We start from the raw sequence: 24,393 nt of genomic DNA, 5'->3' as shown, positions 1-24,393 counted from the left end.
TGGTGGTGGTGGTGGTGGTGGTGGTGGTGGTGGCTGTGATGATGATGATGATGATGATGATGATGATAATGGTGCTTAGGTGTGTTTTGTGAGGGAGAGGTGGAAGAGGAGGAGGATAGGTAAAAGGAAAAAGGAAAATGAGAGAGACGGGAGGATGGAAGAGGAAAGAAGGAAGGAAGGAAGGAAGGAAGGAATTGGGAGGAACGGAAGGCACCCAGGCAGGCACCCAGACAGGCAGGCATCGGTTGTCGTTGTCCGTCCGTCGTCTTGTTGGGGGGTTGGGCTGCGCCTGCCGGGCCGGACCGTCATCTGCGAGCGAGCGAGCGTCGGGGCCAGCCGTAGGTAAGCTATCACTAATCAATCTTATCGACTCATCGCATATTGTGTGCATCTATCCGACGTCCCCGGATGCTGCTTGCCTTGCCTTGCCTTGCCTTGCCTTGCTTTGCTTTGCTTTGCTTTACTTTGCTTTGCTTTGCTGCCTGCCTGCCTGCCTGCCTTTGATCTCTCGCTGCCTGCCTGGGGACCTGGCTATTGATATCCGCTTCTATTCTTGGCTCCCCCAGTGCCCACCCCTCCCCCCCTCCCCCCTCCCCTCTTCCCGCCTTTCGCTTCCCGCAAACGGCAAATGGTCAGGCCCAAGTCCACGTCCCACACACCGCTTGGCCCTCTGTGGGAAATCCTTCTCGGCTGATGACGCGCCTCGCTCCCTTCTCTCCACCCTTTTGACCTCCGCCCCCGGCTCAACTCGTTCCCACCGCCAGGGCCCCGGCTGGACCTTGTTCTTCCTTGGTCTGTTGACTGGTTGGTCAGCAGCCCGCCACGCCCCTCGACGTCGATGACTGACGACGCCGTCGCCGCCTTCCGGCCCCAATCGCCAACCCATTGGCAACCGTGCCGCACCGCTTGCCGCATCCGGCCCGCCTCCCGTCCCTGCACCCAATCGCCCAGAACCGTCCCGCCGTTCCATCCACTGGTGCTGCAGCCTGCACCGCCCCCTCCTCCCCGACCCCGACCCCGACCTCCCCCCCAGTCTCTCACCACCACCAATCCAAAGCGACATGGTCCTCTCCCTCTTTCCGTCTCCGCCACCCACCGCCCGCCCCTCCTCACATCATCGCGGCTCCTGCTCACCGCCAAGGGCCCTCTACGATCCAGCGTCGAGCACGTGCGTCCGCGTGGTCCGCGCGGCCCGCCGCCGATACAACTTGCCACGTCAGATCGGAATTAAAGGCGGTTTGCGGCGCGGCGCGGCGCGGCGCGGCGCGGCGCAGTGCAGCGCAGTGCAGATGCAGGCGCAGGCGCAGGCGCAGCAGGCGCAGGAGTAGGCGAAAGGGCGGCGCTTGTGCGCGCTGACGCCCGCGCCGCCCGCCAACGCCGCCGCCGTTTTGCTGCGCGCGACTCCGTTTTCGACGATCGATGCGAGCGGTTAGTGAGGCGTGGAACGACCCATGGGTCATGCGCTCGCGCGCGCGCGCGCCTCTTGACGGACGCGATCTGTGTGTCTGTTCGCTTTGGGCACTGATGGCCGGCTGGGACGAGTCGCGCAGTCATGGCGCCGCGTCGATCCAGCACCGCTCGGCGATAATTCTGCGCGTCTATTGGAAACTTCGGTGCGCGGTTGCGTGCGGGCTGGGCGGTGGAGATTGGGCCGTCCCATCGCCTTGCTGCAGCGGAGACAGCGGACGGCAGGGGCCGAGGCAGCCGCGACGTGCGCGTGCGTGCGCCGGCGGGCATCTGAAGAGAGAACAGCTACTACAACTACCACCATCTGGTCATGACTCGACTTGGCGAGGCCCCCAGTCCGCGGAGTGGGATTGCCCGGCGAATGCCTCGCGCTGGTGCCTGCTGGCGGCGCAACACGCTCTCAACGCTGCGCAATTGTCAGGTGAGCAGAGTCCGGATCTGACGCCTTGCTGCTGCTCTGGGAAACCGCTAGCGGGCTGTGGGAAAGGTTATTGTTCCTTTGGTGCGGCACGACTGCTTACGCCCGTACATACGGCTGTCCGGATGCGCGCCTGTGTGGGTGAATGGCTCTACTTTTAGTCTGCTGACGATGTTCGACAGGCCTCCCTGCCTGCGCCGCCGCACCCCTGCTTCCATAGTCAACGTCCGTTTTGGGATACGGTGTTGGCGGCTTCCAAGGCGACCAAGACGAGGGGTAATGCTTGCGATTTTGTTGTTCAGACAATCGGCCCAGGATGCTTTGCAAAATGTGACGCAGTAAAGACGAAAGAAAGTAAAGGAAAAAATGCCAGAAAAACCCACGCCAAGCTCCCCTGGACCATGGCGGCTTGGACTGACCAGGATATCTAAGTCTTTGCTGGTGAAAGACGGAAAATGTCATGAAATCATCTTCCTTGTTTGATCGCTCCGGTTCCCATGAGAGAGAAAAGAAAACGAAAATCGTGCCCCCGTCGTCACGTAGAAAAGAGGGGGGGGGGAAGAAAAAGAAAAGGAAAAAGAGATTCAAGAGATCTCAGCGTTATTCTGAAAAGCTGAGAACAAAAACGTCTAATTACAACAATGATTCGGATCAAACAACAGCAGACTTAGCCCGCGGAAACGACAGAATGAAACTCGCTTTTACAAACCCTCTGGGGTGTCGGGATCATGAATAAGGGGAATCCCGTCCGGTCCCGTCTCGGCGTCGCGAGCAGAAAAAGTGAAGCGCAGGAAAACATCAAGCTGGAGCCGCCGGTGGGTTTGGGACTTTCAATGCATGCTCGCGGATAAAAAAAAAGAAAAACAGTGAAACTCAACAAAGCTCGCTTCAAGCATGACCGCCCACTGTGGTGACGAGACCAGTACAAACGTGGCCGAAGAGTCAGGAATGGAGGGATTAATGGCTCCTCGACGTGGAAATCCTCCGATTTCTCCTTGGCCTTTTGGACCCTTAGTTTCTTTCGTAGCAGATGCTTGATTTTGCTGGTTGTGTCGTCGCAGCGTCGGAGAGCCAGCTCCTGCTGCATCGGGGTCCGATTGGTTTTGGTTTTTCGTCGCTCATCTCCCATTTGTCGTTAAAAATATTCACATGCCCCTCCTGTTCAAGGCGTTCAGCATGTCGGCGTCCGCAGCGCTCCTCCCAGAGTCACCACCGCTGACCATGTCGGAAATGCGCATTGCCGCTCTCGAGCCACCAGCCGCAGGAGTGCCAGCCGAGGACGTGGGCGGAGGCGGGGTCCTACCGTCCTGGCGAATGGGAATGCTCGAAGGCGGCCTCAATGTGGCGTCACTGCTATAAGTGTATGAACTGCCAGGAGTGCTCGGAGCACCTTGAGTGTGAGGGCTGCTGCTCGCACGGCTGGGGTCGTAAGAGTAAGCGGATTGCGGACTTGAACGACGCGGAGGCTGGGGCGCGTAGTAAGGTTGCGCCTGAGGATGCGGCGCAGACTGGTAAGAGGCAGTCGAGGAAGCTGGAGAGGCCGCAGCCTGAGTCAGAGCAGTGGGATCAGGGTAGGTGTATTCCGAGGCACGAGACACTGGGAGATGTGACGCTACAGCGGGATTCGGCGGCGGCAGAGTGGGCGTATGGGGCTCAGTCGTAGGACGCTTCCGGGCCCCGCTCACGTCACGGCTCCGATCATCGTAGCCCGGAGCCACCGGGGGAGGCGGGTAGACGGGGCCCGGGGCAGAATACGGACCTGTTGGGCTAGGCAGCGGGTAGCCTGGCTGAGGGCGAGGCGGCGCGCCGTACGGGTCCGTAGGTTGCGTAGCGGGGAGAGGCTGGCCGTAGGCGCCGTAGAGAGGAGGCGGTGCGCCGCCGCCGCGCCATACCGTGTGCGCAGGAACAAAGGCTTGCGTTTGGGCGGAGACGGGGGTGAAGATGCACTCTTGAGAGAAGCGGACGCAGTTGGTGCAACGACCATCTTCGGAAGCTTCAAAGCCGGAACAGCGAATCTAACGGGAAAAAGAAGACAAGGTCAGCCGGCGAGAGCAAAGGAAAAAAAAAAAAAATAAATAAAGAAAATAAAAGGCGAAAGCGATGGTTAAAAAGGAAAAAGGAAAAAGAAAGGAAGGGGGGGGGAAAGCAATAGGCTGCTCAAGTCAGTACCTTGCGTCGCCTGCAATAACGGCAAGCGATGGCGGTCCTCTGGCGCGGGGCAGGCTGATGTTGTTGGTAGAGGGCGTGTGGCGGAGGAGGCTGGCGATAGGGATCGGGCGGCGTAGGGCCCGGGTACATCTGATGGGGCGCAGGCAGGCGGTAGGGCTGCTGCTGTTGTAGAGAAGTCATGTCGGGACGAGGCTCTTGGAGAGTCGGAGGATGAAGCTGGAGGGGAGTGGTGAGTATGTATGGGGCAAGGGCGCGCGGGACGGATCGGCATACCTGGGGCGGCGGAGGCGGATAAGGGCGGGCGGCAGGTTGGGGCTGGGGAGAGGAGTACTCGGTGGAGGGGGATGCCCAGTGCGACGAGGGAGCAGCCGAGTGATGAGGGTACATTTGCGGGTTATGAGGACGCGGGCATGGGGCGTGTGACAGCTTGTCGCTAGCCGAGGGGGGCTGCAGAGTGGAGGAGGCGTGGAGGGTGTTGCAGCTGGGAGATCCGGCGTTCAGGAGGCGAAGAGACCCAGCGGCGGGGCTCTGGGTTTTAGAGGCGGGTGCTTCCCACTAGCAGCTGGCACGGCGGGCGATGCCGTGTGCGCGCGCTGCTCGTGGTCAGATCACCGCCAGGAAGCATCGCAGGGAGCGGAGAAGCCGTGTCGCGTGGCAAGCACAAAACTCTGCCCGCGCGTTACGTCGCTGTCCCAGGGCCGGGCCGTACGTAAGTGCCGCACGTCAGGTGTCGCCAGTTACGTGGCCAGCGGGATGCGGCCTTGGTGCCGATAGTAGGGCTGCCGGGCCCGCATCTCGCCCGTGGAAAAAGCCCGACGTGGAGCAGAAAATTATGCTAGCCCGGCTGGATCGGCGCACCGTGGCTGTGCCAGGTCAGAAGATCAGCCCGTCGCTGTGCCGCGTCGCGACGGGCCGTGTGCGCGCTGAGGTTCGCGCCATCCACGTGGGAGAGGTGGGACGAGATGGAGGCATTGTACTTGTACTTGCTTGCGTGCTTGTGCGGGCGGGCACAGCGGGCACAGCGGGCACAGCGGGCAGCGGGCAGCGGGCAGCGGGCATGATGCGGGCATGACGGTGGGTGGTGATGGACATGGACATGGATGGATGGATGGATGGATGGATGGATGGATGTGGATGACATGGATGATGCAAAGGAAAGAGTGGATGGCTAAAAACTACCAAGAGGGCAGGCGCACCCTAGGTCCCTTCCTTCCCATATTCCCACTCGCGCGGCCCGGCCCTGGTGCTGCTGCACAGTAAGCTTTTTTCTTCACGGGCATCCAAATCGCACATCCCGGTTTAAACTTTGGCCTCCCCCCGCCAGCCACCCAGGTCACGTGCCCGATTCTTGCTGCGCGCAATCCGCCCCCTCCGGCCCTCCCCCGGCCCCAGTGGACAACTCAGTCGGGCATGACTACGCCGTTGAGGTACGTGATCTGCGCCGTCAGCCTGCAAAGCCCGTCGCCAGAGGAAAGAGACAGGTAACATACAAACGGCCCAAGCCTCGCCAGCAGCCCCGCGATGCGCGCCAGCCCGCCCGGCCCCTCCACGACGCCGTCGCTCACCCGTCGCCCGATGCTGAAGCTGCGCAGCCGCAGCAGCTCCACGTCGCGGTGCTCCTTGTCGTAGCCCTGCGGCCTGCCGAGGCCCACGTTAGCCCATCCATCATCCATGACGACCCATGGCCGCAGCCGGCCTCTCGACCCGTCCGCTCCCAGCCTGCTACCGTTGGTGCCGTATCAAATTGGTGGCTTCGTGCTAGTCGCCCAGGCTAGAGTCGCCCTCATCTCCCCCGCGAGGCCAATCGCCTCGCTGTACCCAAGTCTTCCTCTGCTTGCAGCTTGTCCTCACCGCAAGTCTGGCCCCTGGTGTGGTAGATAGATGAGCGAGGGGTGCGCCGGTTACGCGCGTTTGCCCCTTCCTTTCTTGCGGCAGCCTGGCGCTTAGCGTCTTCCGCCGCCCAAACCCTTCGCCCTACGAGACGGCGAGCCGGCGAGCCGGCGTGGTGCTTCCTTTGTCCTTGCATATGGGGGAGACGAGAGGGCGTGCAGGTGCAGGTGACGTGAAATCCAGACTAACCTTGTCTTGAGTGCGCTCTCCGCGTTCTGCTTGACAAAAGCCCGAACCGCTTCCTTCTCGTCATCCTCAATCCCGTCAAAGAACTCTTCCCGGATTCCCGCGTCGGTCAAGACTCGTTTGATCTCATGCGGCCGTGTGTCGATGTTGCGTCGCAGTCGCTGAAGACTGGGTGCTGCGGGCATCCAGAGTCCGCCACCTAATTCAACAATCCGTCAGTGAAACACGATCTTCGTGCGACCAAGCAACCACCCGTCAAGATTTGCGGACAACGGGACGGCGGCTATGGCGTTCTGAAGCGGTTTGCTGCGGGTGTAACAACGGTTCCACACGCCCGCCTTGCGACGCCAGGTGCCGCTCTCGCCGCTCAAAAAGCAGATGCGGGCCTATCTTTGGTCGCAACGGCTTTTTGCAGCCGTCAGTCATTTGTTGGTATCGGTCCTGATAAGACATACGTGTAGACCGGATCTAGGCGTCCGGAAGCAACGTGGGATCTTGGGCTTGAAGAAGCGTGCAGCCGCTACAATGCACAACGGGCCGCTGTGCAGGCTGCTTGGTGGGGCTGGGACTCCAGTAAGACGCTTTGATGCCAGGTATTGTTCGTGTTCATCAACTTTACCGGCTGGTCTAGGGGGGGGGGGGGGGGCGAGAAACCAAACTGGTTTTCCACCGACAGTGTGTCGGTTCTGTCGACTGCTTCCCCAAAACCATTTCCAGCCGAGTATCATTCCAGCAATCCTCCTGAAGAGGACCAAAACATCGTTATCGTTTTATCGAGCCCGTTTCGCCATTAGAGGACAAGCTGACAATTGACTGGAGTGGCAGCTGCCACAGGTACTCCGCGTAGATCGGCTTGATTTGGAACCGCATTCAAACGACTAGAAAACCTTTGCCGTGTGACCGCGGGTCCCAACGAGGATACAAGTTCGGGAGGGTGCGCAGTTTCCAGAGTGCGCTTACGCAGTCGCAGCTCCGGATGGACTCGTGCAGGCTCAACCTTCCATGGCCGTACGCTCGGCAGAAACGCCTGCGTATGACCCAGGTTTTGCTACAAACAGTTCTAGCCCCAATCGGATTCAACCGCAGATGTTACCGCGTTACTATATTCGCCCATGCCGACGAAGCGAAGCATAAATGTGACCGTGGAAGGCGGCTGGTTGATGACGGCAGAGTTGTCGCACTGCGTACTGTACGGCTGCCCAGTGTCCGGTCCTTATCACCTGCTGACCTCTGGTATTCTCCTGCAATGCTTCTCTGATTGAGCGGTTCATTGCTGGATCTCCAGTCTGGAATGGGTTCCACGACGTCGACGCAGCCTGGCACTGGAAATCCACCGCCAACACTGGCTTGACCCCATACGGTCTCAGACGTAGCGTGGAAATGTCTGACAGCGCGTAGATTTTGAACATGGTGGCATGGTCCAGTGGTCGTCTGCGTAACAGTCTCGAACAGCCTTGTTGCACAACAGTAGCCGTATAGCCTCGGAGCCACGGCGGGTTTTGCGGCTCATTTGGAATTGACCATGCGCTCTGCAACCTTGTCGCGGATGATCCTTGTCGACTTCCCGCACTCTGTCCGCCTATTGCTCTCCCGTGTCGTGTGATTGGGGAATGACAAAAGAGTAGGTGCCTTACCGACATAACTGCCACCAGGTTGAACCTGAACGTAGTACGCAGCATATGGCCCTTTTCGGCCTGTCCGAGACCTGTGACGGACTCAGTTCAATGTTACACCATTGAAATGCACGGGGGCAAACCAGGCTGCGGAGAAATATGTCTAGTGATGGTTAAATGTGGATCTTGCATATGAAGGAGCGGGATTAGCCGACCTTGTACGGTGTTGGGTCAGAGCTAAACCTGATGTCCCTGTAGATACGAAAGACCTGTACAGCACATGTCAACAGTGGGTCTCGAATGGTCTCGGAAATCTGCACACTCACGACGTCTTTGATCGGTAGCTCAGGGATGGTCTCGTCTGCCTCAATGACTTTCTCCGTGAGTCGTTCAACGAATGAATTGAAATCTTTCAGGGATGTTCGGTAGTCGGGATCATGCACTGCAGATTATCACAGTACGTTAGCTTTTTTTGATCCGCGCTCAGAATACGCATATTCATGGCCTAGCCGCTCAAGCACGCATGACACGTGTCCAACGCTCTCTTGCGGCCGGTAGCTTTCGGAGAGTTAAAACTGGGCGATGCTTGGCGTGCAGCAGAAGACATTCTGAGCGGAGCTCAAGTAAATACTAACTCTTAAGCCACTCCCGGTCATTATTCTCGGCCAAATCGCGTAGGAAAAGCAGAGTGTTCGGGTGGATCGTGTCGTCTGTATACGGCGTCTTTCCAGCTTCCCGGGCTTTGGGCTTTTTGATAATCAGCTGAGTACCAGGTTCAATATCCAACTCGGCCCCAGCTCTCCACAACTCCTTTCCTTTGCTAGCCGCTGGTTTGATGGAACTAGAGCCTGATTTCTTTGGCCTTCCCCTTTTCTTTGGCTTTTCGTCTTCGCCCGAGGGACATGCGTCGCTCTCGTAGGGCGATTCGGCAGCAGCGGGGTCTTCATCCTCGTGGTCGGAATGCTCTTCGGCAGACGACGTATCCGGCTGTTCTTGGCCTTTCTCTTCGCTGTCGGACGGATGCTCGAAATACTTGCTCTTTGCGGGCGTCGCTTTGGAGCTGCCTTGTGCCTTGGCCCGCTTCGCTTGCCGCGTCGGCGTGGATTTGGGCGAAAGAGCTCTCTTGGAGGAGCAACGAGAGACTGAAGTTCCCGGCCTTCGAAGCGATCGCCGCGCCATGTCGTGCAAAAGTTTAGTTTGGGGGGTTCTGAGGCTGTTTGCACGGGATGGAGCTCCGAGCTGGAAGCTTTGAGGATCCTGGTACATTGTTCCCCTAAGCGACGAATGACGCACTTTGGCGCGCCGGTGCGCGCATACGCGTTGACCATCCCGTCCCAAATTCCACTTCCCAATCCTATGAGCAGGTGACCCCCCTGAGACGACACCACCGCGAGCTGCATCTTTGCGTTATCCTCTGGGCGCCATGACGTCCGCTTTCCAAGCAAAGAAGCAGAAGATTCTGCAACAGCTCAACCAGCCAGCTGAGGCATACAATGACTTGTCTCCGAAAGGCACCATCGACGAGGGCATTCGCACGTTGATTGATGAAATCAATGAAATTGATGGCCTTGTTACCACCAGCAGCTGCGCGGGTCGAATAAGCGCCTTCCTCGAGGGCAAGAAAAAGCTGGCAGCCGGCAGCGCCAAGTCCCAAGAAGAAGTATCTCAAGAGCAGAGCATCGCCGGACCAGGGGGTAAAGGCGGGGGGCAATGGCTTTTTGTGTCTCATGATCCCATCAGGATACCGGACAATGCTGAGGATATCCGTTTCTATGATCTTTTTGGCCTGAAAAGCTCCAAGGGTCAACAGCCTCTCAAGCACCAACCAGGACGACGATACGTTCATCTTAAGTTTGAGGCTATGGTATGATTGCAACCCTTCCCTGTGGGTTCAGGGTTCTGATTGCTCTTAGATTCTGCACCTGTTTACCGCGTCGCTCGAGGATGCCCAAAGAGTACTCTCCGCGGCCCTGCAAGCTGGGTTCAGGGAAAGTGGTTCTGTCAGCCTAACCAGGAACGCCGATGGAAGCGTAACTCCAATGGTAGCAGTGCGTTCCATTGGCCTTGCTTTTGACTCTGTCATTGGATACCAGGATGAAGACGGAGAGCTGATCCCAGTTGTGGATGGGCCATATCTACACGGTCTGGTAGAACTAGCCAATGAGAGATTCCAAGTTAACACGGATCGAATTGCAAGATTCAAGAAGCAGCTCCTCGAGTCCGCAGGTAACAGCCCGACCAGCAAGGCCCCAAAAGGAAAGAAGAATGCTCCGGACTGGGAGGATGCTGCAACGCGGAGAGAACGAAAACGAGCCGAAGGTCTGCGTTTGCAGCAACTAAAAGTGAACAAGAGGGATACGGATGCTGACACAAGCCCCTCTTCCGTGACACCATTCTAAGCTGCGGAGAATATTAGAAGTTTAGATTCCGTTTAGTTTCCGTTCAGCGTGTGTCCTGGCCAATCGGGGATTTCCCCGGAAACTTATTATTCATGTCTTCCTTCTGATGCACCATTATAAAGCTTCACAATCTGCCGTAAAGGTGCTGTTGAGTATAGTTCACTTCATCATCCACTACGCCAGAATGAGTTTCACGGAGGCAAATCGCAACCGCTTCGAGTAAGTGCGCATCAACCACTACCCAAAGCAGCGATTGACCTTATCTGTAGTAAGCTTGCTTCAGAGTACGACGCCATACCATGGCAAAAGAAAATGAATTCCATGCTCACTCAGGCAATCCGCGACCGCCTTGATTGGCTTGATGTGGAGTGGGCACAGCCTGGCAGCTCTGATAAAGACGTCCGTCTTCTTGATTATGCTTGCGGCACTGGTCTGATCTCTCGAGTATGTCTCTCCCTCATAAGTCGTCGATAAATTCACTAATGGGGACCTTACAGGCTCTCGGTTCCCATGTGACAACTATTCGCGGCATAGACCTATCGCCAAACATGGTTGAGAAGTTCAACACTAATGCAAGTGCCGCTGGCCTTACTCCCTCTCAAATGTCTGCGATTGTTGGTGATCTCACCAGCAGCGAGCCGGATGGTCGTCTGTCCGACCAATCCCTTTACGGCTTTGACATAGCTGCTGTGGGTCTCGGATTTCACCATTTTGAAGACATTCTACTAGCCACCAAACGCCTTGTTAAACGCTTGAGGCCCGGTGGTGTACTCTTCATCATCGATCTTCTAGGCAAACCCCACGAAGAAGTCCCTAAAGAGCTGCAGGACAACGTCCGGGTTTTTGGTTTTGATGAACCGGGAATGCGAAGTCTGTTCGAAGAGGCAGGACTGGTGGATTTTGGGCTCAGTGTCTTCCCTGAAAAGGCGGTCTTGGAGATGAAGGAAACTGTTATGAAGACGGTGTTCATGGCAAAGGGGAGAAAGCCTAATGCTTGACATCACAATATCTCAACTGGGGAGCCATCCTGAACATAACAGTATGCAAGATCTTCATTCTATTTCGTACAATCATTCATTCGTCATGGACTAACAATTCCCACTACCGGCTTCCGTCGCAAGCATCGACCAAAATTCGAACGCCCGAACATAAGGATTGTTCTTCCGCTTGCTCTCACGGCCTTCCCATGCCACCAAACCGAATCATGTTTCTCAACCCACCCCACATGGCCCGCGTTGCAGCATCACTCACCCTCCTCACCACTCCTGTCCGTCTCTCAATGACCCTTGCCGGCGTCTCTAGCCCGCCAAGTCCTTGTTCTCTCAGCCCATTTCCGCCTGAGCCAGGCCTCCTGCACTGCTGGAAAGTTCTCCATTCACCAGCATCTGACGCATCGCCCCAGTCAGTGTCCTCACACTCTGGACACCAGCCGCAACGGCGGATGATAACCGTCTCGATACCGTCACTATCGCTGTTACTTCTGCTCCGCGTCGTCTCCATGGCCGGTACCGCGACGTCGCCGTTGGCAGCAGATAAAGGTCCCGGATTCTCAAGCGAAAAAGAAGACAGCGACGCGTCAGGTACGACGTAAGAGGAGTCGGGGCAAATGCGATTGTCGTCGTCTGGGGCATCGAAATGAAATGCCCATTCTGGGTGTGTAATGAGATAGCACTTGTAGCGGCAAAATTTAATGTTGATGTCGCGATGGCCGCACGAGTACGTGTAGCGTGTTTTTTGACACATGTTGATGGCGGTGATATGATTTGGCTCGAATTTCCTCGGGGGGCTCTATCTGTACTGATTGCTTCTAGCGGTGTGTATCAGGCGCAAAAGCCACGATGCGGTGTGATGAATGGAGTGCAGGATATCTCCGCTATTGCTATGTGTTGGGGGCGAAACAGACGTAGAAAAGAAGCCTCCTTTTCAACAGTGTCACGGTATTAATAGGAAGCCAGGGTCCAGTGGCAAGTGGGTCTGGTTTGCGTCAGATCATTCTTTTCAGATGCGTTGGCCAGATAGATCTGCGGCAGTCACATGGAACTGCTGCAGAGCTCTTGTGCATATATGACATATCTGGTACGCAGTTGACTTGCGGGGAGCTCGACGAAGCAGGAGGGATCGACAGAACAACACTCATAAAAACAGCCAGTCTATTCAAGATACCGTGATTCGGAATCCGTGTGCCACCACTACTAATCAAAAGGCCATCTCTAGAATTCTATCACCTCATTGTAGACCAGTCTAACACACGCGCCATGAACTCCGCCAATGCCATCAATAAAAAAGCACTTTTAATGCCGTCTAAGCGTCGTCATCAGTGTCCGGGGGGTGAGGGGTGCCCTTCGGAGAGTTAAGCCATTCAATATGCCTCAACCTCCTGCGCACTTCCCTCTCCTTTTGCTGCGCCCTCGTCATCTTCTTCTTCTTCTTTGCCTTGAACTTCATGTCACCTTCCGCCTCGCTAGTCGCCGCACTCGGGGCAGCGCTGTTCGTAACACTGCTTGCGACACTCGAGGCAGGCTTGCTGTCTTCGAAGCGGCTGTTGTCGATAGCCGCGTTGCCTTTCTGAATGACGCGGCCATCGGCGACGTGCCACTGCTCAGGGCAGAGGGCACCAACGAATTCCTCGTTGTGAGAAATCATGACGACACCTCCTTTGTACTCACGGATAGCAACCGCCAAACCACCCATGGAATCACGGTCCAAGAAGTTAGTGGGCTCGTCAAGCACCAAAAGGTGAGGGTTGTTCCACTATAAAATTTGGTCAGCACATATGATCATTTGCCGTTTCAGAAGCGCAAATGTAGCGCAGGACATCTTCAAACGTTGGATATGACTTACCATAGCACCGGCCAGCACAACCTTGACCTTCTGCCCACCAGAGAGACCAGAGATCTGGTTGTGGTTTGCAATCTCTGGATCCAGACCAACATCCTCGAAGTGCTTGGAAATGACCTTGGGCTCCAGTTGACGGAAACCCAAACCTTCACGGGAAGCCTCGTGATCATCGAACTCCTGGATGAGCTTGACGAAACCCAATTCGGTGAGAGTCTCACGCGAAATCATCGTGTTGTACTTGGGAAGAAGGCCAACCCACTTACTATAGGACACGTTAGCCGACTGCGTGGATGCATCGGTGAGGACACTTACACTTCGTATTGGAAGCTCTTCTTGTATTTTTGACGACCGATAAGAGCTTCAATCCTCTTCGGACCCCTACCATCGCCGATATCGACGGGCTTCTCCATCTGGGCTTTGTCTTCCTCGGTCAAGATACGCGTCTGCTTCATCAAGACCTCACGGTCATCGCCGTTGGCGTAACGCCACTGCAGGTATTGGTTGGGGGTCTTTTCTGTGTGCATCTCCACGTGTTCCAGGGCATGCTGCTTAATGTATCCGATACGGAGATTGGGGTGTTTCTCAACTCTGCCCTCCTGAGGGATGTACTCTCCAGTAAGGATCTTGATAAGAGTAGACTTGCCGGCACCGTTGGCACCAATGATGGCCACGCGGGAGGAGAGAGAAAGCGAGCAAGACACATCGTGCAAAGATGGCTTTGCGGAGCCAGGGTACGTGAAGGTACAGTTGGACATGCGCAGGATGGCCCGAGTCATGGACTTGACGCCCGTCAGGATTCCCGGAGGAGGGAACTTGAACTGGACATTCGAAGTGGACAATGTGTAATAGCTTGAAGCCTCGGGCTTTTGCTTGACGAAAGCAGCAAGGTTGCCCTTGTAGCAAACCAACTTCTTGCCCTCATAATGGTAGATGTCCGTGCAGACCTCATCCAAGAAACCGGAGTCGTGGGAGACGATCAAGCTCGTAATCTCAGTATGCTTCCTCAGGTATTCCTGCAGCCACTTGATATTGGCAACGTCCAAGTGGTTGGTAGGTTCGTCCAGAAGCAGAACATCGGCACGCATCAACATAGCCCGAGCAAGGGCCAGCTTCATCTTCCATCCACCGGAGAGCGAACCGACTTTCTGGGCCTGGCGGCCTTCAGGGCCGGAAGTGAAACCAACCTCTTCGAGAACCTCAGAGATACGCTCACGGCTCTCTCCTTGGAGCTTGGGGTCTTTGACACAATATTCCAGGATGCTAATATCAGCATCTTCGCCCTGGTTGTGTTCGACGAAGCAAGTCCTGACGACGTCCTGAGGAGGAAAGCCCTCCAGCTTGCCTTCCGCAATACTTCTCATGAGAGTAGATTTACCAGCACCATTGCGACCACAAAGTCCGTAACGGTGACCCTTCAACAGACGCAGGTTCGTGTGGGAGAGCAGAAGCATGCCACCGTAGCCCAAGGAGAAAGTGGCATTAACAATCTCAACTTCGCCATCATCATCTTGGATGGGCTTTCCGAACTTGCGTTCGTCTTCTTCAACGTAGTATTGCCGGATGTTGGCCGCAATAGTCGAAGAAGCACCTTCCTGGACAAGAGGCTGCAGGTAAGGCTCAATCGAGCGGATGATGCGCTCAAGCTGGCGCTGGTTGACATCTTCCGCGACCATCTCAGCGATATGGCTGCGAGCGAAAGGCCACACTAGGTCGTCATTGGGGTAGTTGAGGAGGCCTCCGTTGGTAGCAATCTCCTTGTCAAGGACCGTCGCAACGTCTTCGCGACCAGCACGAGAGATGGCGCCGCTAGTAGCGGCGTCCATGTCATCTGCCATAGCCTTCTTGATGACCTCAAGTGCACGGTCTGCGATCTCTCGGACCTCGGGAAGCGAAGCGCGGTCCCTGACCGCCTGGACACCGGGTCGAAGCTTGGGCAAGAAAGCGCGCGCCTCGATTGGATCATGCACAAGCTTGGTCAGGTTTTCAACGACAACAGTGGTCTGCCGCAGAACCTCCTGGGATGTCGAAGGGTTGTTCAGAGCACGCTCAAGGAGAGGCGTCACGACCGCAAGGACGGGAGAAGTGACGATAGCCACAAACGTAGTTTGAGACAAGGCATGAATGGCCTTGTTCAAAGTCTCGGTAGAAGGGTTCTCCATGGACTTGATGAGCAGAGGCATCCGGGGGGCAATGTCGTCGTTTTGAAGGAGAGTAGCCAAAGAGTTCATGGCTTTAACGGCCTGTTTGGCAACTTCGCCCTTCAAGTCGTGCATACCATCTTCCACGATGGGGATGAGGCTGGCGAGCTTCTTGCCCAAAGCCTCACGGAGAACATCCTTCTCCGTTTCTTCTTCCAGACTGCCCATGCCAATCTTCGCTTTGTCTGCCATGCGAGTGATGAGGGCGAACGCGCCAACGAAACCTTGCCATTTTCCGGACTTCTTGGAAAGGTATTTGGTTATAGCGGGCAAAAGACCGTCAACAAGAGACTCAGCCCTAAGGTTGGTGAAAAGCGCATCCAGAGCGTATTGCGCGGACTCCTTGATTGTCGAGCTTTTGTCGGAGAGGGCATCCAAGCACAGGGCCACCAGACCATCTTCTTGCAGCAAGAAGACGACCTCAGTCAAGCGCTGGTGGGGAGGCATCCTCTCGAACAAAGCACCGATGGCAAACATTGCGCCCTCCTTTCGCCCGACATCTTTTTTGTTCGTGGCAGCCTTCTTGACCTCGTCGAGTATGCCGTAGCCCTGGAGACCTCTGAAACCGACCGAGTTTTGAAGCAGGCCAGTCAGCGCGTAAGCAGCGTCTAGCGAGGCCTGCGACGTCTTGCTGGTGAAGATGGTGCTCAGAATCGAGGAGACCTCCTCGGCGCTAGGCGGGATAGCGGCGGCAGGGTCGGCGGTTTTGGCAACAACGGGCTCCATGGGGGGAGGTTCTTGGTGGGGCATCGCCCGGGTATCTTGGGAGCGGGTGCTGACTTTTCGTGCCTTCGCTCCAAAGAGACGGCAAAGATAGAGGCGCAGCAGAGGGCGCCGTAAAGAAGATAGAAGAAAAGATGCCGCGCAGGGGAGAGTGGAGAGGAGAGGAGAGGGAACGAAAAGAAAAGCGCGAAGAGAAAGGGGAGAAGGAGAAGGAGGGCGGCGTTGGGCGTAGTTTTTCAGCACGCGCACCTAACGGGAGTTTTGAATGGGGCAAGACGGGAAAACCTATCCACGGGGCGCCGCCGGACCACTGACTCATGCATGCGTTACACTATCTAGGTAAGGCGGCGTACTTCGTAGGGCTGGTGGGGATGACCAATACCGCAGAACTGTGAAATAACTACTACGTTGGTATCTCTCAACATAATGCTACGGAACCTGCTCATCACTGCCCCTCGACCTGCTTTAGGATGCCCGCCAAATTGATGCTCTTCGGCCGCTCGATCGGAAGGCCCAGCGCCCGGTCCCACACCATCTGCGCAAGCGGGCCCAGCCCGCGGCTGACACCAAACGTTGCCGTGTAGTACAGCGTCTCCGTGAAGCCGTAATGGTGAAAAAGCACACCAGACCCGGAGTCTACGTTGGGGTATGGGTTCTTCGTCTGCGACTTTGTCAGTGTGCCATTTCGCCTGCCGGCCATGAGGAGAATTCTCACCTTGCCATGCTCCGTGAGCACCCCAGGGGCAATCTCGCTGTTTGCTTTCACGAGCTGGAACACCGGGTTCTTGGCAATCTCCGGTCTGCTGCTGGCGAAATCAATCAATGCCTGGAACCTCGGATCCGGCTTTCTGAGTACGGCATGGCCGTAACCTGGGATGACACGGCCAGACTTGAGAGTGCTCCATAAATAGTCCTTGATGTCGCTCTCCTTGAAGTCTGCTGGAATGGATTCCTTCATCTGCAAAATCCAACGCAAAACCTCCTGGGCCGCGAGCCCATGTAATGGCCCTGCAAGGCCTTGCAATCCTGCGCTATATGAGAGGAAAGGATCGCTGAGCGCTGAGCCTACGAGGTGTGTAGCATGTGCCGAGACATTGCCGCCCTCGTGGTCGCCATGTAGGGCGAGATACAATCTGAGAAGATCTTGAAAACCCTCGTGTTCTTTACCGCCCTTCCCCAACATTGCCGCAAAATTGTAGCTCCAATCCTGTTCGGGATCGATTGAGGCTGGGAGCGCACCGCCACCCCGGTACGCGTTCTGATAGATTTTGGCGGCGATGGTTGGCAGCTTCGCCAGGAGCGAAATAACATCGTCAAACGTCGGCTCCCAATAATCAGCCTTGTTCATGCCCTTCTCGTACATCTTTGCGAACTTGGACTCGTGATTTAGAGCAGACACGGCACAAGCAAACTGTGTCATTGGATGTAGGTCTTTGGGGAAGTTGTCGAGCATCTGCTCAACGAATCTGGGGATAGTGGCCTTTGCAGCAAGCTCGCGGGAGAGAACGCGAACTTGATTCGTCGACGGCACCTCTCCAGTAAGCAATAACCAAAACATGGATTCAGGGAGCATCTCGGTTCCACTAGTTCCCTTTGGCAACTCGGCTTGACAATCCTTGATTGTGCGTCCATGAAATCGGATGCCTTCATTGGCGTCGAGGACGCTGCCTTCCCAGATCATGGCCTTGAGGCCTCTGTCCCCGCATTAGCATTCAGGATTTTGCCGCCAACGAGTGGTTTGTACCTCATGCCACCAAGGGCATTCTCCACCTTCAGGTCACCAAGCTTCTTGTCCGAATGGGCCTTGACCCTTTTCAGAAGCTCACGTTTTGCAGGAATAACTCTCTTGAGTGTCTCCTTGAGGTTTGGCTCAGATGTAGAAGCGTAGGTGCGGAGAGGCTCTCGGGGACGGACTGCGCGGCTGCGTTAGCATACATCTGTTGTCGGCAAGATGTTGGTGTCTACCAGCGGCGAGCGATTTGAAGGTCGAGGGCTAATCTAACGTCAGTTTAAGAGTACACAGCACGATGGCGGCTGGAACACTCACCTGTACTCGTCTCAGAGCTGACGAGGTTGTCCGAGCATTCAATGCCATAGTGTACTGATTTCTTTGTAGTGTTTGTTAACTGTTTATAGCGTCACGCTCTTTGTAGCTGCCAAGGTGTGCGAATGGCCGCGGAAAACCTAGCCGGATATACCGATAAACACCTTTTTAAGGGTCTGAAGTTGCTGACCAGCTCAAACGTTGTAACAGGTCTTAACGGTATGCAGAGCAGGCGGCGCTAGGTACGTCGGAGGCTTTTCGAGGGTCTGGTGAAGTATGAGAAAGCAGAAAATTGAGGAGACGAGAAGAACGAGACAAAATAGAGCTCCGGGGAAGCGGAGAAGAGGCAGGACTCAAGCATCGCGGGCGCAAGGAGAACAGCTGGCGAGGTTCCATGACCGGGGTATGGGGCCCCGCTAAATCCGGTCCTCGGCTGCCGGCAGTCGGAAAGAATGCGGGGTGGACCGTTGAAAGCCGTTGAACCTCGTCATCACAACAACACCCTGGAAATTTCGCTCATCCAAAAATGCTGCGAACCGCCTCGCGCACGCTTGCGCGCCGCATGCGCCGCCCTCTGTCTGCTACTCTCTCTCGTCCATTGTTTGTTTCGGCGTCCCGCATGGCCCCCGCTCTCCCTTCCGTCACTCCCCCCGTCTCAACCGTTCTGCCAGCCGATTCCTTCCAGCTTCTATCCACAGCTGAGAAAGCTGGCGATGCTGAGGATGCGCTATTTGAGGCACAGGTGCAGCAGGTGAAGGCATGGTGGGCGTCGCCGAGATACCGTGATGTCAAGCGACCCTATACCGCCGAGGACGTTGTGGCCAAGCGGGGTGCGCTACAGCAGACATACCCAAGTAGCTTGATGGCTCGGAAGCTATTCAATTTGCTGGAAGGGAGGCACTCGCAAGGCCTGCCGGTACACACGAGTGCGTTGTATCCTGACATCTTCATTTACGCCCGCTTGGTCATGTTAGCCATAGCTGCGTGATGATTATACAATGCTGATTTATTTGTTTTTACCATCAGTGGGTGCAATCGATCCGGTTCAGATGACCCAGCAAGCCCCGAACCAAGAAGTCCTTTACATCTCTGGCTGGGCCTGCTCCTCGCTCCTAACCACCACCAACGAAGTTTCGGCGGACTTCGGTGACTACCCTTATAACACCGTGCCAAATCAAGTACAGCGTCTTTTCAAAGCTCAGCAGCTCCACGACCGGAAGAATTTCGACAACCGCCGCAAAATGGATGCTTCGGAGCGCAAGAGGACACCTTACGTTGACTACATGCGACCAATAATTGCCGATGGTGATACTGGCCATGGCGGTCTGTCAGCGGTGGTTAAATTGGCAAAGCTATTTGCAGAGAATGGCGCTGCTGCAGTCCATTTTGAAGATCAACTGCACGGTGGAAAGAAGTGCGGGCACTTGGCCGGTAAGGTCCTGGTTCCGGTGGGTGAGCACATAAATAGATTGGTAGCCGCGCGTTTCCAATGGGACATGATGGGCTGCGAGAACCTCGTAATTGCACGGACAGACTCAGAGAGCGGCAAATTGATCTCTAGTGTAATTGATGTCAGAGATCATGAGTTTGTACTCGGTGTGGCAGAAGAGACAGAGCCACTGGCAGAAGTGCTTCAAGAGATGGAATTGAGGGGAGCTAGCGGGCCTGAGGTCGATGCATTTGAGGCAGAATGGGTAAAAAAGCACAAACTGGTGACTTTTGACGAGGGTAAGATGAGGCGGCAATTCCTGATGAATGATGGTAAAGCTGTCACGGAGACTGGGCTAACTTCATTCGCAGCTGTAATAAATCATCTGAAATCCGAATCCGCCTCCAAGCATTCCATCGACTCTTACCTGCATGAAGTTAAGAAGAATCCCAATCTCTCCCTCACCAAACGACGCAGCCTCGCCAATGGCTACAGCAAAAGCCCTGTCGTATGGTCCCACGATATCCCGCGCACGCGTGAGGGCTTCTACCACTATAAGGCAGGCCTTCCCGCCGCGACAAAGCGAGCAATTGAATTCGCGCCATTTGCGGATCTTCTCTGGCTGGAAACCAAAGAACCGAATGTTGAGCTCGCCGCAGGATTCGCCAAAGACATCAGGACAGCAGTTCCCGGCAAAAAGCTGGTGTACAACCTAAGTCCGAGTTTCAACTGGATGGGCCAAGGTTTTACGGAAGAAAGCCTCAAGACTTTTGTCTGGGATCTGGCGAAAGAGGGTTTTGTCTTGCAGCTTATCTCTCTGGCTGGGCTTCATTCGAATGCAACGATCACAAACGAACTGTCCAAGGCATTCAAAGATGAGGGCATGCTGGCATATGTCAAACTCGTCCAGCAGCGTGAAAAGGATACGGGTTGCGATGTTCTGACCCATCAGAAGTGGAGCGGAGCTGGATATATGGACGGCATTCTGGGACACATACAGAGTGGAAGCTCAAGCAACAAGAGTATGGGAGAAGGCAATACGGAGGCAGGTAAGCGCAATCACTCCCCGTCAAATGGGTGATGAAACGTCCGTTCCCTATGCTGACTTCTAGACAAAGGGTTTTAATCTGTTACCTACCTAGAACATCTGTGCTTGCTGCCGGTCATGTTCAACTTTTGTTTCTGCAATATGTTGCCTCACGCATCTTTATTCTTACGATTTCTCATTAGCAGCTACACAACGTTGATTCCCAGCATAGCCGAGGCATATATTCCAACGACAACAACAATAGCAACAATAGCAACAGCGTCACCAATATATTCGTGGGGTGTCATATGGCGATAATATGTGAAAAAGCCTGCGTGTATGAGGAGGTGCAAAAGGCCCTGGATGTTTTACCTCTCAATGTGATACCATGTTGCTCTGGTATACAATTTAGTGTTTGTCCTTTTAAAATTCATTATTTACCCAGGGCCAGTAAGTGTAAGATAAGCCCATGAGGCAACAGCCACACAGAACCTAGGCTAACCTTTAAAGATGTTTCGGGGCTTCTAATGAAGGGAATCAGCTGTGTGAGCCAAGCTGCTCCTTATGCTTTGGTCTGCACCACTCACCCTTCGGCTCTTGATGAAGGCATTGGGAGCTTTAAGAGATTTGTTCGTTGTTTATAATCCCACCTTCGCTTGCCAGTTGATTTACAATGACAATCTTCCTGGTTGTTTTTGCTCTCAATTTTAGTATTTTCTCGCCACTGCTGGTCGCCTTGTCAGAATCATTTTTTTACTTCAAGCCATAAGGTTCGTCTGTCGCGTTTTCGCTATTCTACCTCTTCGAACATGAGGGAATAATTATACGTGCTGGTTTTTGCTGTCTTTGCTGATATGTAATATGATGACTGTAGCACGCGAGGTAGCTACCACTTAGTACTACCGTTTTATCCAAAAGTTAATGTTTGATGGTGATGAGTTGAGGTTGAAATAAAATCAAATTAATCGCTCGGCTCGGCCCTGGCTCCGATCGTCGTGGTCGATCCTCCATGCCTTCCCCGCTAATTGCATCATCCATTCTGTTTTGCAGGTCACTCAATATCCTCTCGTGCGCTATTTTCGCGTCTTACAACAAGAAATACATTACAGCAATTCTGGGATGCTTTATACAAAAGTCACCCCCAATCCATATACGGCCGGGACATATTTAAAAGGATGTCTCTTTCCAAACCTTGGGCGTTGGTATCCCCTGCGTCCCGCGGGATAGGTCAAGCCCTTGCTCGACGTATTCTTCAAACTACTAGAACTCCGGTCATCGCGACATCGAGAACAGAGCCAGACGAGGCGCGAGAAAGAATACTAGAAGGACTTGGACATGGCGCTAGTGACAGATTGCGGGTAATCCAGCTTGACTTTTGCAGTGAGTGCATACATATTCTCTGCATCCTTTTCCTGAAGCTGATCTTGACTATCATTTCTAGGCGAAGAATCCATATCTTCCGCTGCCTCGACTTGCTTTCGATATTTCCCTCCGAAAGAAGGATGGCATCTGCACCTAGCCATGGTGATCCCCGGTGTCCTGTTCCCCGAAAAGTCACCAGCTCAAATATCATCTTCCGACGCGCTTCTCACTTTCCAGACCAATTCAATAGGACCCCTTCTCGCTATCAAGCACTTCCACCAGTTTCTACCACGGAAGAGTGCATCGCTATTTCGAGAAGGAAAAGAAATGGACATCTACGACGGGCTTCCCAAACAAGCTATTTGGACATCCATGTCAGCACGGGTCGGAAGTATTTCTGACAATGGGTTGGGTGGTTGGTACAGCTATCGAGCGTCAAAAGCTGCAGTAAATCAGATTATCAAGACGTTTGACAACCATTTGAAAGCGACCAGCGCAGGGAACGCAATGGCAGTGGGGTTGCATCCCGGGACAGTAAAAACGGATTTTAGCAAAGAGTTTTGGGGAAATGTTAGAAAAGAAAAGCTGTTCGAGAAAGAATTTGCGGCTCAGAAACTTCTTGAGGTCGTTATTGGCTTAGAGCTCGAGAACGGCAGAGGGAGATGCTGGGATTGGAAGGGCGAAGAAGTACCGCCATGAGGTGGTGGAACTCCTGGACTATTACATACTAAGGACACAACACTGGCCAGAAGCATTTCAGTTCAACATAAACTTGTGTATTCGGTCATGATATCATAATCTACTGGTCGCTCGTTGCATCATGAAAGTCTAGGCCTTCTATTTGTTCAGCTCAGCGGCCCTCGCTTTAAGCTCCTCCTTGCTAGCTGGCTCGCCCAACCCTTCTGCCATAACAGGTCCCTAATGCGTATAGTTAGTATCGTAGTGCCACATATTATACAAGTCGTCTGCAGGGGAAAAGCGTACAGGAGGGGCAGAGTGGTCCGCAGCAGAAGCCTTCCCTTCTTTACCACCGGACGTGGCGCCAGTGTCACCGGAATGCAGAGGATGGTCAGATGCGTTGCTGTCGGAAGATTCCTTAGCGACCTTGTCGGTAATGCCTAGATTATTTCGTCAGTCGATCACTTCGTTAAGATGATCAACTGGTTACTTACTACCGCTGGCGTACTCCTCAGCTTCGTGGACAGGCATGTTGGTGAGAGTCGATACGGGTCGTTCGGCTATGAGAAAATTGTAAGGTATGGAGGTGTAGGTGTGTTGTAAAGGGTGGATGAGTCGAACTGATTATATCAAGCACTGATGGTTCAGAATGACGTATGCGGAGGTGCGGGGAAGGTGTGGCTTATAGCTTACCTACCAAGTATAAACTATACTACTAAGTAATCGCATTAAAGCACGTTTTGTCTAGCAGTAGAAAAGATATCTTTATTATAGTTAATAATTAGAAAGGTACTATAAATTACTTATTTTTACTACTAGAGTTATCTAATTTAATAATTAGTATTAGAGTAGAAAAAAGTTTAATTATTAGTTTATTTTAATATATCTTTAAAGGTTATTTAATTTAATATAAGTAGTCTAGTTAGAAAGGCCTAGATTATAAAAGCTATTTCTCTTAGTTTTCCCTACTAGATTTTTTTTACTAAGAGAGGTTTAGAATTTAATTTCTAGCTATTTTCTTTACCTTTTTTATATTAGTTATATATTTAAATACTATATTATATAAAAAAGTTATTTTTTATATTTTTAAATTTTCTTTAGTATAATTTAATAGCTTTATAGCTTTTACGTAAGAAGTATACCTTTAATAAAAATCTAGAAGCTTAGAAAGCTTCTAGATAGTACTTAGTATATAAAAAAAACTATAGTATTATTTAGTAATATATCTTTAGCTTCTAGTATTTTCTAGCCTCTTATTTATATTTTTAATATAAATAATATTTTATTACTAAAATTATATATCTTAGAAAAAAAGTTTTAAAATATTTATATATCTTAGAAATAAATATTAAAATAATATATTCTTAAAAAAATGTATTCTTAAAAAATGTATTCTTAAATTAATATAAATATATATTAAGAAAAACAAATATACTCTAAAAGAAAACTAAAATAATTAAAAAAAAATAGTATATTTCGATTTTTTTTAAGAATATATATATATATATATATTTCAAAAGAAGTATATTCGATTTTTTTTAAAAAATATATTTTAACTTTTTTTTTAGAATATATTCGGTTTTTATTAAGAGTATATTTATCTTTTTTTTAGTAGTATATTCTTTAAAAAAAATTACTAAAATAAATAATTTTTTCGAAATAATTTCTAAGGTATATATATCTAAGATATACATATTTTTCGATTTTTTTTCTAAGATAAATAACTTTTCTATTATATACTATAATATATTTATTTAAGAATAAAATATATAAAAATATATATATCTTAAAGAGACTTTTTAAGTATATATATCTTAGTAAATAGCCGTTTTAGTAAAAAGCTCTATGATATTTAGTTAAGAAAATAAAGTACTAATATACTAGTTTATTTTTATACTACTAAATACTAATTATATAAATATATATTAGAAAGAGGCTAAATAAATTTTAGA

At 52.7% G+C, this 24,393-nt stretch overlaps 12 protein-coding genes across 12 annotated transcripts; 6 read left to right on the top strand and 6 right to left on the bottom strand.

Annotated features, from left to right (window-relative positions):
• On the top strand, nucleotides 1-1,011 carry K452DRAFT_173152 (uncharacterized protein). The gene has a single exon (XM_033535820.1). It carries the CDS (start codon nucleotides 138-140, stop codon nucleotides 840-842), a length of 705 nt encoding a protein of 234 aa, XP_033391276.1. The 5' UTR covers nucleotides 1-137; the 3' UTR covers nucleotides 843-1,011.
• A 1,677-nt stretch (nucleotides 1,012-2,688) lies between these two features.
• On the bottom strand, nucleotides 2,689-4,536 carry K452DRAFT_173279 (uncharacterized protein). The gene is made up of 4 exons (XM_033535821.1): nucleotides 4,328-4,536; nucleotides 4,055-4,270; nucleotides 3,645-3,900; nucleotides 2,689-3,416 (listed from the first exon to the last, which is right to left on the bottom strand). Exons 1-4 carry the CDS (start codon nucleotides 4,439-4,441, stop codon nucleotides 3,031-3,033), a joined length of 972 nt encoding a protein of 323 aa, XP_033391275.1. The 5' UTR covers nucleotides 4,442-4,536; the 3' UTR covers nucleotides 2,689-3,030.
• A 151-nt stretch (nucleotides 4,537-4,687) lies between these two features.
• On the bottom strand, nucleotides 4,688-5,277 carry K452DRAFT_293140 (uncharacterized protein). The gene has a single exon (XM_033541508.1). The coding sequence runs from the start codon at nucleotides 5,150-5,152 to the stop codon at nucleotides 4,928-4,930; it is 225 nt and encodes a 74-aa protein (XP_033391274.1). The 5' UTR covers nucleotides 5,153-5,277; the 3' UTR covers nucleotides 4,688-4,927.
• K452DRAFT_293136 (uncharacterized protein) lies at nucleotides 5,238-8,961 on the bottom strand. The gene is made up of 8 exons (XM_033541507.1): nucleotides 8,379-8,961; nucleotides 8,070-8,185; nucleotides 7,959-8,012; nucleotides 7,887-7,906; nucleotides 7,765-7,835; nucleotides 6,134-6,329; nucleotides 5,545-5,692; nucleotides 5,238-5,490 (listed from the first exon to the last, which is right to left on the bottom strand). The coding sequence occupies exons 1-8, from the start codon at nucleotides 8,920-8,922 to the stop codon at nucleotides 5,455-5,457; spliced, it is 1,185 nt and encodes a 394-aa protein (XP_033391273.1). The 5' UTR covers nucleotides 8,923-8,961; the 3' UTR covers nucleotides 5,238-5,454.
• A 123-nt stretch (nucleotides 8,962-9,084) lies between these two features.
• On the top strand, nucleotides 9,085-10,485 carry K452DRAFT_260529 (uncharacterized protein). The gene is made up of 3 exons (XM_033538537.1): nucleotides 9,085-9,607; nucleotides 9,657-10,361; nucleotides 10,412-10,485. The coding sequence occupies exons 1-2, from the start codon at nucleotides 9,167-9,169 to the stop codon at nucleotides 10,140-10,142; spliced, it is 927 nt and encodes a 308-aa protein (XP_033391272.1). The 5' UTR covers nucleotides 9,085-9,166; the 3' UTR covers nucleotides 10,143-10,361; nucleotides 10,412-10,485.
• K452DRAFT_303467 (uncharacterized protein) lies at nucleotides 10,327-11,140 on the top strand (the record flags this gene model as incomplete). The annotated part of the gene is made up of 3 exons (XM_033542722.1): nucleotides 10,327-10,361; nucleotides 10,412-10,586; nucleotides 10,640-11,140. 3 exons carry the CDS (start codon nucleotides 10,327-10,329, stop codon nucleotides 11,138-11,140), a joined length of 711 nt encoding a protein of 236 aa, XP_033391271.1.
• K452DRAFT_173320 (uncharacterized protein) lies at nucleotides 11,050-12,045 on the top strand. Its single transcript, XM_033535822.1, has 2 exons — nucleotides 11,050-11,175; nucleotides 11,245-12,045. The coding sequence occupies exon 2, from the start codon at nucleotides 11,329-11,331 to the stop codon at nucleotides 11,731-11,733; it is 405 nt and encodes a 134-aa protein (XP_033391270.1). The 5' UTR covers nucleotides 11,050-11,175; nucleotides 11,245-11,328; the 3' UTR covers nucleotides 11,734-12,045.
• A 229-nt stretch (nucleotides 12,046-12,274) lies between these two features.
• K452DRAFT_260524 (uncharacterized protein) lies at nucleotides 12,275-16,139 on the bottom strand. The gene is made up of 3 exons (XM_033538536.1): nucleotides 13,293-16,139; nucleotides 12,984-13,242; nucleotides 12,275-12,893 (listed from the first exon to the last, which is right to left on the bottom strand). The coding sequence occupies exons 1-3, from the start codon at nucleotides 15,926-15,928 to the stop codon at nucleotides 12,444-12,446; spliced, it is 3,345 nt and encodes a 1,114-aa protein (XP_033391269.1). The 5' UTR covers nucleotides 15,929-16,139; the 3' UTR covers nucleotides 12,275-12,443.
• Nucleotides 16,140-16,261: 122 nt separating this feature from the next.
• K452DRAFT_354346 (uncharacterized protein) lies at nucleotides 16,262-18,308 on the bottom strand. The gene is made up of 5 exons (XM_033545882.1): nucleotides 17,949-18,308; nucleotides 17,870-17,894; nucleotides 17,646-17,817; nucleotides 16,617-17,595; nucleotides 16,262-16,562 (listed from the first exon to the last, which is right to left on the bottom strand). The coding sequence occupies exons 1-5, from the start codon at nucleotides 17,994-17,996 to the stop codon at nucleotides 16,347-16,349; spliced, it is 1,440 nt and encodes a 479-aa protein (XP_033391268.1). The 5' UTR covers nucleotides 17,997-18,308; the 3' UTR covers nucleotides 16,262-16,346.
• A 137-nt stretch (nucleotides 18,309-18,445) lies between these two features.
• On the top strand, nucleotides 18,446-20,705 carry K452DRAFT_260518 (uncharacterized protein). The gene is made up of 4 exons (XM_033538535.1): nucleotides 18,446-18,871; nucleotides 18,972-19,673; nucleotides 19,746-20,423; nucleotides 20,493-20,705. The coding sequence occupies exons 1-4, from the start codon at nucleotides 18,472-18,474 to the stop codon at nucleotides 20,498-20,500; spliced, it is 1,788 nt and encodes a 595-aa protein (XP_033391267.1). The 5' UTR covers nucleotides 18,446-18,471; the 3' UTR covers nucleotides 20,501-20,705.
• An 871-nt stretch (nucleotides 20,706-21,576) lies between these two features.
• Nucleotides 21,577-22,462, top strand: K452DRAFT_330160 (uncharacterized protein; the record flags this gene model as incomplete). Its single annotated transcript, XM_033545102.1, has 2 exons — nucleotides 21,577-21,781; nucleotides 21,843-22,462. 2 exons carry the CDS (start codon nucleotides 21,577-21,579, stop codon nucleotides 22,460-22,462), a joined length of 825 nt encoding a protein of 274 aa, XP_033391266.1.
• Nucleotides 22,463-22,575: 113 nt separating this feature from the next.
• On the bottom strand, nucleotides 22,576-23,067 carry K452DRAFT_260514 (uncharacterized protein). The gene is made up of 3 exons (XM_033538534.1): nucleotides 22,936-23,067; nucleotides 22,748-22,881; nucleotides 22,576-22,681 (listed from the first exon to the last, which is right to left on the bottom strand). The coding sequence occupies exons 1-3, from the start codon at nucleotides 22,970-22,972 to the stop codon at nucleotides 22,601-22,603; spliced, it is 252 nt and encodes an 83-aa protein (XP_033391265.1). The 5' UTR covers nucleotides 22,973-23,067; the 3' UTR covers nucleotides 22,576-22,600.
• Nucleotides 23,068-24,393: the final 1,326 nt, after the last annotated feature.

The sequence above is a fragment of the Aplosporella prunicola genome (genome assembly GCF_010093885.1).
Source record: "Aplosporella prunicola CBS 121167 unplaced genomic scaffold K452scaffold_98, whole genome shotgun sequence".
Classification (NCBI taxonomy): domain Eukaryota; kingdom Fungi; phylum Ascomycota; class Dothideomycetes; order Botryosphaeriales; family Aplosporellaceae; genus Aplosporella; species Aplosporella prunicola.
This window is presented reverse-complemented; position numbering and strand designations above follow the sequence as displayed.